Source organism: Ipomoea triloba, chromosome 1, assembly GCF_003576645.1.
Source record: "Ipomoea triloba cultivar NCNSP0323 chromosome 1, ASM357664v1".
Taxonomy (NCBI): Eukaryota; Viridiplantae; Streptophyta; class Magnoliopsida; order Solanales; family Convolvulaceae; genus Ipomoea; species Ipomoea triloba.
This window is the reverse complement of record NC_044916.1, coordinates 11,969,496-11,980,618: the sequence shown is the minus strand read 5'-3', so window position 1 is coordinate 11,980,618 and position 11,123 is coordinate 11,969,496. Positions and strand designations below refer to the sequence as shown.

Below are 11,123 nucleotides of genomic sequence, written 5' to 3'. Positions count from 1 at the left end.
AATTTGTAAATTCTGTAGGGATAAAGATTTGCTTCCAAAGTTCCAATAATTCACACCCAAAGTAAAAGAAATTCAAGGGAAATATATAAAGATAAAAAAGCTCTTTAGAGAACATAGATACTGTATCCTATTACATTGCAAAGTTCAATTGCAGGAAATGAAATGAAAGTTAAGAAGTTGATAGAGGTCCTTTTTGTATTCCCCTTCTCAGGCTTCCCATCCCCTAAGAAGTGTAGCCCGGGCTACACGGTTAACTCCTAAGGTGAATGCACCCATACGAAGATCACAGTTGTGGGTGCTGCACATATCCTTGACATCTTTAAAACCTCTGGTCATATATTTATGAAGTTCTGCATTCACTTTCTCCTCATCCCACATAAACCCTTGAATGTTCTACAAGAAGGATTAAACATATTCAATAATTTAGGATCTTTAATCCATTAGTAAGTTGTGTAAGAAGTCTGCTGGTGAAGGCAACAGAGGTAATCACCTGAACCCACTCAAAATAGCTGACAGTAACTCCACCTGAGTTTGCATAGATGTCTGGTAGAATCACAACTCCTTTCTTTGCTAAAATCTGCAGAATACATTACACTTATATTCATTTAACAATGGGTTTGAAATTCTGATTACACCTTGATCCTACACTAACCTCATCAGCTTCAGGATCAGTTGGATGGTTAGCTGCCTCAACAATGAATTTCGCTTTGATGTCCTTTGCATTATCCCTTCAATCAAATTCAGATCAGAGAATCAGAACCTTGGGATCATTTCTTGAAAATATGGTTGTTCTAACTGTTATATATGTATATTGTGAGAATAACCTGTTAATGACACCTCCCAGGGCAGCTGGAATTAGAATGTCGCAGTCTTCAACCAGAATGGAGTATGGATCCACTGCATCCCCACCATGGAAACCTTTCACACCATTATTCTCCTTCACATGTTTCATTAGGCCAGGGATGTCTAGTCCTTTCTCACTCTTTATCGCACCAGTGGCATCACTAACAGCAACAATCTTCCCACCTTGCTGACTGATGAGCAGAGCAGCCCAGGAACCAACATTTCCAAATCCCTGAGGTCACAAGAACACAACCCCATCGGTGTTTTATACTATCCCTGAAATCATAACTGCATTAATGATGCAAACCTGTATAACAAAGCGCTGCCCAGCAATGCTCTTCCCGTACTCTTTAAGCAGTGCTTCAGTTGCATAGAGAACTCCCCTTCCTGTTGCTGCATCCCTGCCTAGAGATCCACCGAGGTCCTGTTTTCAAGAAAACAAGTTAAAAGAGGCATGTTACCTTTTCTCTAAGAGTTCAGAATCAAGATTCAACTTGTTTTCCCCTCTTCTTCTGTGCACTTACAATAGGTTTTCCTGTAACTGTAGCAGGTGAATAGCCATGGAATTTTGAGTACTCGTCGAGAATCCATGCCATTGTCTGCGGACCTGTTCCCATATCAGGAGCCGGGACATCTATCTGGACGCCAATCAGATCATGGATTTTCTGAGTAAAAACGCGAGTAAGTCGTTCCAGCTCAGAGACACTCAGCTCGCTTGGATTGCATCCTATCCCTCCTTTAGCTCCACCATATGGTATGTTAGCCACTGCTGTTTTCCATGTCATTAGTTGTGCTAATGCATTCACTTCATCCGGATCAACCTGCATCATGCACAACCCTTTTTCTTACCATAAATAAACTAACAAACATGATTTAGGAACAGAATATATATATATATATATATATATATATATATATATATATATATATAAAATCTTGATTTCATCTCAAGAACTGATCTGAGAATCTGATCAATCTACCTCCGGATGGTATCTGATTCCACCTTTCATGGGGCCTCTAGCATTATCATGTTGAACTCGAAACCCGACAAAGGACACCAAGGAGCCATCATCTTTAGGTATTGTACACTCAACCTGAAATTTTTGTTCAAACAAGTCAAAGAAACAGAATACTATGAAAGCAGGAAAACCAGGAATTTAACCTTGATTTCGCGAAACGGGATGAGCAAACTCCTCTCGAGTTTTGAATCCAAGCCCAGGAGCCGAGCTGCCAGCCTAAAGTTTCTGTTGGTAGCAGCTAAAGCATTCATGGTTATTCACAGCAGAAAATCTGAACAAAGATTAAAACAGAAGCAGAACAGAAACGGAGATATCAGAAAACAATGTTGTCAATCCTATCTCTCGTGATTCTTGGAGTAGATATGGAAGTAATTGTGTTTATTTATAGCGTTGGAACTTGGAATTGTAGGAGCATTCCTAATTTCCTACATGGCTTTATTACAGTGTATTAGTTGCATAGTATGTGTATTTATTACACACAATCCAATATTTCAGTCTACAATGCACACAATCTACTATGAAATAGTTTGTGTACATTCATGTTGGTTCACAGGTTATCACGGGAAAGGTTCTCATTTGATCATTAACCTATATATATACACACACATACATATTAATAATTTAATTTTTTTTGTTAGATCATATTAATAATTTAATTTTTTTTGTTAGATCATGAGGTGTCTTGAGACCCTAATTATACGAGTCACTTTTAAGCCGGTACCATATTTAAACTAATCCTCGTTCACACTAGGCTGGCCTAATTAAAGGGCATAGTGTTCATATTAATTTTTTCATATGACAAGATTTTGAACTTCCAACCTCTCTTAAGAAATGAGAGTGCATGATCACTCACGCCAATAAAGTTGGTTAGTTACATATTAATAGTCAATGTGTCAAATGTCATTGATTTTTTTACTTTATGTAAAGATACGGAGTATTAATTATTAAAGATTCGGCTCTAAATATTCTGAGTCGTATAAATCTTATTTATTACTATATATTACTGTAATAGTATTCTCTGGTCGTACTGTAATAGTATTCTACATACATAAATATATTATAATTACTTTTATATATGGCCATATTAGTATTATTGTAATCTTTACATATATGTATATGCCATGTCAATATGACAATGAAATTGACAAGAGTTCATTTCACTACGTCATCACCCTGTAATCTTTTCGTTGAAAGATAAACATGATCAAAATCGAGGAAATCTAAACTATTAGGCTAACCTTATCCTGCAACTTTCTCTCACTTTTAAAAATGAGTCCCACTTCTACATCATCCAATTTGCAAATCATTTACTATTCATACTACATTCCTAAAAATCCATTCAACTTTTAAAAGTGGACCCCAATTTCACATCACTATAAAAAATTAATATATTTTTCTCAATAAAGAAAAGGAAAACAAAATACTTGATGAAAAAAAAAAAAAACAGTCATGTCAGGCAGAAAAGCTGCCACTTGCAAGCTTGCAAGTCTAGGTGGCGACATACACAATAAATAAATATATATTTATTTGGCCACCTCACCCAGCAAGTGATTCACTTGCTGGGATGAGGCCAGCCTTAAATTACTCATATCTTTTAAAACAATAGAAAAAAATTATATTTTTGTCCCTAAATTATAAGATAATATCAAATTCATAATTATTGAACTTTTTAGGTTTGTGCAATTAAATCATTGAACTAAAAATATGTGCAATTAGATCATCGAACAAAAAAAAAATACAATTTACATTTTTACAGGTTCCAACAAATTTCTAGGTACTAATTGCTTAGTTGTTTCTAGGCAAACACCATGGCTGCCCTTCTCTTGACATGTAGAGGAGCAACCTCCTTCGTCCAATTTGATGAAGAGCCAATTGTTATTTCTTCTTCTCGAGATCTGAAGAGCGTGCTTTGAAAAGGTATTCGTTTGTGTGTTAAAGGAGTAGCCACTGCGGCTCCTCCTCTTCCTCCTTCTAAGAAAAACATGATAAATTACTTAATTGGCATATAACGTGACAAATTTAAAATGTTGGCGCTGACTTGAGCATTATGTGACATGTTAAAAATATTTTTTAATTATAAACATAAAATTTTAAAATTTTAGACTCTTTCTCTCTCTCTCTATATATATATATATATGGTCATAATCAGGTGTGGCCTACCCTTTAACTTGCGGTCAGTGCGGCTGCACCACTATGTATACAAATATACACCACTCAATGTTAGAAAATACACCACACAAATATGCATCATTAGGTACGCATCACCAAAAAACATACCACTAGGTATGCAAATATATACGACACAGTGTTAGCAAATGCACCATTAGGGGCAAGGAGTTATGGTGCATTATTTTGGGTGTATGGTGTGTTTTTTGGTGTTTTTATGTATTTTCATTACGGTGCGTTTTCTAACATTGAGTGGTGTGAATCGCACCGACCGCATGGGAAGGCGCGACACAATTTTAACAGATTTCTGTGTGTGTGTGTGTGTGTGTATATATATATATATTTAAAAAAACTAAAAAATAAAAATAAAAATAAAAATTCTAAACTTTACACTCTTGCTGAACAGAGGAGCGAGCACTTTCGACTACGTCAACGAAGGAGGTGGAGGTTGCTTCCTTCATCTGCATAGAAGGAAGAGGAGTCTGTCTCCACCTCCTCCATCTACGTAGACAGAGGATGCCTCATATGTCCAAATCGAAGAAGGAGATGGAGGCTGCCTTCCCCATCAACTTCGACGGAAGAAGATGTTGTCTCATCCTCCATGCATCAACTACGTCTGGCCAAACGTCTTCGCATCCGAGGTCAGCAACCCCTAGGGCCGAAGATCTGGTGAGATAAAGAGGAATGGATAGACAGATTTGGAAATCTGCGAAAAAGTCCGAGAACATATCTCCAAAGAATGAAATGTTATTTTTAACCCTACTTGAAAGAAGTAAATTTTTTTCTAGTGAGAAATTGACGAAAAATGCACCGGAAGGACCATTTTTGCTACAAAAACAATAGCTATGGACCTAGATTGCAAGGTTTAAAAGTCGTGGAGCAATCCTGATAGTGCTACTATAGTTGTGGGATCAAAAGTGCAAAAAAACTCATTATTATTCTTAAAATGGTGAATTTAGTCCTTCGTTAATATAACGTTAGATTTGGATGGAATTATAACAAAAAAGCTTAAATGATAAGGATGAATATGAAAATTCGAATCTTTATTCTTCTATAAGATAAACATTGTCAGTGTTCTAGTGCATTTAATTAACAAACTTCAAGCTCCAACCTAATGGACAATAAATATAAGAGTCATATATAAGAGTTTGAAATTTGTAAAATAAATTTACTAAATTACCGAGAGAATTTGTCTCATATAAGAAAAAGAAGATGAAATTAAATTTGTATACTTGGTCATATCATTTAAGTTTCTTTTTTTTTTTAATTTATTTTTCGTCTAAATCTAATGAATTATTAACAAAAAGAACAAAAGTTGTCACTTTGAAAATAATTAAAGGAACAAAAATAAACATTTCAATAATTGAAGGGCTGAATTTATACATAGCATATACGGAGTAACTTGGTGGTCAAATATATCATTTTCTGTTATAAATAATTTTCTTATATAAATATCTACTTTAAATAAAAAATTTATGAGATTCCAATTCCATATACATATTTCTTTGATAATTTTTGAAAAAAAAATGTTATTTGTACTAACATAGCTTCACAAATTACAAGATTCTTGCAGGCCTTTATTACGCTTATATCCCCAAAAAACAAATTTACAAGATTTTGACCAATTGCGCAATGTTTTAGGTCATAGAATCCGTATAATAAATAAAGTTTGATGGATTTATAGAGTTCTCATATTGTTATTATTATTATTTTTTTGAAACATACTCTCATATTGTTATTATTAGGATAAAAGTTCAATGAATCTGATAAAACTTGTAATCTATCTAGCAAAGTGATAATATCAAAATATATTTTATTATAATTTAATTAGTATTAATAATTAAATAATATCAACTAAAAAGTCGATCCATTCAATTTTTTGAGTTGCGAGAGAAACTGGTAGTCACTATATGATAGTGTGCACTGAGCAAATTCCTTTATGAGTTATGACCCTTGCGGGCAAAGGACTACAAGAAGGTAAACCAGTCTAGGTTGTCTATAACTAACCAACTAAATCCATTCATTTTAATTTTAACCGTAAAGTTTATTGCATTCCTAATTGTAAGTTGTGACACATTAAATATACCACTTTTTAGTTATCCCTAGGGAACATGCTCTTATTAATTAAAAAAATACTAATACAATTTTTATTTATTTATTTTTTCCCCTCTCTAATAAAATCAAAATATATACTAAAATTTTTACTTTGTAACAATACAGTCATCATTTTCAACTAGTAGGCCTTTAATGAAAGATGATGCATGTAGGTTATGTTTGGCAAATCTAGCTGAAAAGGTAGCTGAAAGCTGAAAAGTAGTTGGAAACTGAAAAGCTATAAGCTCGAAGCTGAAATCCGAAGAGCTGTTATGCTTAAAAGTGTTTCAAAGTAAGCTCTTATTTTAAGCTACTAGCTTATTTTGAGAACATTACTAAACAGGGCTTATAGTTTATTAGTAGCTTAAAATAAGCTATAAGCTCATAAATAAGCTCTGCCAAACAGAGCCGTAGTAGAAATGTTTGGATGGGTTGATTAGGTGAAGTAACGAAAGTAAATGATATATTGCATCATTTGGGCACATATATGCTAGGATTAATAATAAATTAATAATGGCAAAACTATGTTGGTTAAAGTACACTTTGATAGAGTGTTTTTCTCTACAATTCATCTTCGACTACTTCATTACAAGCACATATATGTTTCTACATGATCGTCAATAATCTTTTTAGTATGAGTGATTTCAAACAAATAGAATAGAATAAAATAAAATTTGAGAGTTTATCCTTTATACATTTTTAAGAATTTCGCAAAAAAGTGAAGAATCAATGCTCGCTTATTTGATTAAATTGACATTTAAATTGTTGTTTGAACAATTGAATCTATAAAATATAATAATATTTAGGTTACCATGTAAACTGAATTAGAATTGAAACCATACAGATGATTTTGGTTTTGGTTAAGAATTGGGACATAAACCAAAGTCCCTATAATCATGGAATTGAAAATGTTGTTTTCTAGTTTAAAAACTATCTAGAGAGAAAAAAAAAATTAAAAACTAAATAATAATAAAACAAAAGAAATACTAGGATTTCAGTTTGGAACTATCAGACTAGACTAAAACCAACTTTCATAATTAGCCAGTTCTTATTTATAAATTGCTAGTTTTGGATCAAAATTGACCCAAAACTAACTTGTGGCCATAACTAGAAGTATTAGACTCGAGTATTAGCTCATTTATCTCATTATGTGTATGTGCGTGTGGGTGTTTTTAAGCTTTCTATGTATTCACCTATCTTTTTGGTGAACTTTATAATATTAGGTTTTAATTATTTAGATCAAAACTTTAACGGGGTGTTTACTTGGAGGAAATTACAATTCCATTCCCATTTAACTCTCACCTAATTTCGAAGGCAACTAAATTCTTTCGTTTGGTTGGAGGGAATTGATATTCCACGGAATTGCAATTCCCTCATTCCCTCCTTTTTAACCAAATCGATGTTTGACATTCCCTTCTAGATTATAGCGTATATTATTTTTCAACTATTGTCAACAAAGAATTTCGTTCCTGAGCAGTAATAATCATGTAGGCTAACCTTAATCAAGTATGTTTTTTCAAAATTCTCGAGTATTTAAATTTGATATGTGTATATAATGTATTTGCCTAAATTTTGAACAACAAAATTTTCATTCTATGCGTTGATGGTGGGTGTGTTGTATAATGTTCATTCTGTGTGCCGATCTATGCAACCAAACGGCGTGAGTTATGTGTTTGTTAACTTTGTTTATACTAGCGAATGAATTTTTTATTTCTATACAATAGTGATTGAAAATTTGCATTGTTTATAAGATTAATAATAATAATAATAATAACAATAACAATAACAATAACAATAACAATAACAATAACAATAATAGCAATGAGCATTTTGGACTTTATACTACTTTTTTTTTTGAAATAGACTTTATACTACTTATTCTCTTTCAATTTTCATGTATATATACCAAACATTATTGGAATTAAAATTTCCAGTAATTTTATTATGGTAATTAAGAAATTTTAAATGCATAGATATTATTATAATTAACTAACAATTATTATGTTAATTAAGCTAATAAATACATGAATATTAGTATAATTACAATTATACAATGGTGTCTCGTCATTAATATTAATGTCAAAATGGACAAATAAAATATATGCGCCCATGGCCTAATGGATAAGGCGCTTGACTTCTAATCAAGCGATTGTGGGTTCGAGTCTCACTGGGCGTGTATTTCCATAAAAAAATTAAGGTATACTATTAAAAATATAAATGACTAATAATTATGCTTAATTAAGATATACTACTATGAGAACAAAATAAATATGGTAATCTCTATATACATATTTTTTTTTATAAAATTATAATTGCAAAATATTAATATAATTACCTAATAATTATTATGGTAATTAAGAAATTAGTTGTACATATATTACTATAATTGACTAATAATTATTATGTTAATTAAGTTAAGAACCAGCTTGGTTGGCGTGAGTGGTCGCGCACTCGTGTTCTAAGAGAGGTGAAGAGTTCAAACCCCCTCTTGTATGGAAAAAATCAATCTGACCAGCACTGAGTATGGTACGGGTTTAAAGGTGCATCGGGTTAATAAATACTTGGATATTTTTTACCAGTGCGTTACACATGATGGATTTGTTATAATATTTTAAGAATATTTGGATCGGTATACAATTATATAAATTTTTTTGATGGATTTGTTATAATATTTTAAGAATATTTGGATCGGTATACAATTATATAAATTTTTTTGACTACTGACTCTGCTGTTCATAGCTACTTTCTCAACCTACTGAAGCACAAAAAATCAACAATTAGTGTAAACCAGGACACCAGGTGCCACTAAACCACAAGGTTTTTGGCTATAATTATATAAATTATAACATCGAATATTATATAGTGCAATTGATGAAATTGGTTGGATCGATTATGTTTTCTCATGTTTTTCTTACTTGAATTAGAGCAAATAATTGTCAAATTACCTGTGCGATGCACGGATAAATTTTTTTTATTATATATTTAGATAATAAAATTAAAGATGAAATTATAAAAAAAAAATCTAATATTGAACGTGTACATTTATTTAATTATAAGATTAGTGCAAAATTATCACTCAATTAATTGAATAGTATATGACTTGTTTGTCTACAATTATCTTAAAAAGATCGATATGTAATATGTCTTATGTAATTATATTATTACTAAAATAAATATGAAAAAAATGAGAAATAATTTAATTTTAATTATTATAAAAATAAATTCAACGACCAATGTTTTGCTTAATTACCATAGTAATTATTAGGCAATTACACAAATATATGTGTAATTATTCTTTTATACCTTAAGTATATTCATTTTCACCTTATCTAAATGAATTAATTGTAATTATTATAAAAAAATTCAACAACCCATGTTTAATTGTAATTATACTAATTATTATTAATCAATTATACTAATATTTGTGTAATTAATTTCTTAATTACCATAATAATTATTACGTAATTATACTAGCTGAAAATATTGTAATACCTGTGTATTGAATAATGGCTGAAAATATAATAAACATCTAAATATTCTTGATTTCCATTCCTGTTTTCTACCATATATATGGAAATAAAAAATGTAAATAAAATATGTACCATCTATATGGAAGTTGGTCAAAATAGAAAACCAAGTATACCATACATAATATTACCAATTATGTTATTATGTTATTACCTAATTAATATGTCTTTGCTACACGGTATTATGCAATTATATTAATACGTGAATATTAAAACAATATTACCAATTAATAGATATTAGTTAATTTCAATTTTACATTTTCTTACCAAATAAGTTTTATTAATTATTTGACCAATAAAATATTTAATTAATTGACTACAAAAGGTTGGGCGGGACAAATTAAATAAAATAGGAGGATTTTACTTTTATATATAGTCTAGATTAATAAGTCTTTTCCACACGGTATTATGTTATTACGTTAATACGTGAATATAAAAACAATATTACCAATTATTATATATTAGTTAATTTTCATTTTACATTTTCTTACCAAATAAGTTCTATTAATTATTTGACCAATAAAATATTTAATTAATTGACTACAAAACTTTGTGCAGGAAAATGAAATAGAAGGATTTTAATTTTATATATAGTATAGATTTCTTCCCTCCAACCCAATGCCCCATAAAGGATTAATGAAAGCTAATTGAAGTTATAAATTCCATGAAAGATTTGCATTGTTAATAAGATTAATAATAATAATAATAGTAATAGTAATAGTAATAGTAATAGTAATAGTAATAGTAATAACAATAACAATAACAATAACAATGGGCATTTTGGAATTTATACTATTTATTTCCTTTCAATTCCCATGTATATATACCAAACATTAGAATTAAAATTTCTGTAATTTTATTCTTGCAAACCAAACATTGGAATTTAAACTCCCACTTTATTTCACATTATCTTTTTCAATGGAATTGCAATTCCTTTTCCATCTAATTCCTTCCCTCCAACCAAATGCCCCATAAATGATTAATGAAAGCTAATTGAAGTTATAAATTGTATTATTTAGACAAGAAATATGGTGACTTTTTGTGTTAGTAAAATTAAACCATGCACGTGTATTGGAGACCATTTTGGTTAGCGTGAGTGGTCGTGCACTCTTATCTCTTAAGAGAGGTCGGGAGTACTTCGAACTCCTTCTCGTATAAAAAAATCAATAATTAATCTGGTCAGCACTTTACCCCTTAATTGGACCACCCGTGCGAACGAAAATTAATTTGTGTATGATACTAATTTAAAGGTTCCTCCTATAGTGTAGTTTAGGACCAAAAAAAAAGTGTATGAGTATTGGAAACAACTAACCAGCAGTGGCATTCCTAATGTCAATTGTCACACTCACCATCTCATCTCATCTCATCTCATCATTCTAATAATTCAACCAAAATAGTGCAGCATGTGTCATACCTCAATTGTGTTTTAAAAGAAAATCATTTAGGCAACCATACATCTTTTTGACCAAAAGTC

At 30.9% G+C, this 11,123-nt stretch overlaps 1 protein-coding gene and 1 non-coding gene across 2 annotated transcripts; one reads left to right on the top strand and one right to left on the bottom strand.

Annotated features, from left to right (window-relative positions):
* Positions 1-27: 27 nt before the first annotated feature.
* Positions 28-2,345, bottom strand: LOC116001394 (glutamate dehydrogenase B). Its single transcript, XM_031241279.1, has 8 exons — positions 2,006-2,345; positions 1,824-1,937; positions 1,368-1,664; positions 1,151-1,267; positions 825-1,075; positions 653-728; positions 491-577; positions 28-393 (listed from the first exon to the last, which is right to left on the bottom strand). The coding sequence occupies exons 1-8, from the start codon at positions 2,111-2,113 to the stop codon at positions 208-210; spliced, it is 1,236 nt and encodes a 411-aa protein (XP_031097139.1). The 5' UTR covers positions 2,114-2,345; the 3' UTR covers positions 28-207.
* Positions 2,346-8,225: 5,880 nt separating this feature from the next.
* TRNAR-UCU lies at positions 8,226-8,298 on the top strand. Its single transcript has one exon. It is a non-coding gene; the product is annotated as a tRNA-Arg (tRNA).
* The last annotated feature ends 2,825 nt before the right edge of the window (positions 8,299-11,123 follow it).

Bases quoted from the DNA above. Each gene is read 5' to 3' on its own strand.
- LOC116001394 (XM_031241279.1), bottom strand. From the start codon at position 2,113: ATGAATGCTTTAGCTGCTACCAACAGAAACTTTAGGCTGGCAGCTCGG. The intron at 1,938-2,005 runs GTTAAATTCCTG...CAAAAATTTCAG, and splicing joins TCCCGTTTCGCGAAATCAAG to GTTGAGTGTACAATACCTAA. The intron at 578-652 runs GTTAGTGTAGGA...TGTATTCTGCAG, and splicing joins CTGATCCTGAAGCTGATGAG to ATTTTAGCAAAGAAAGGAGT.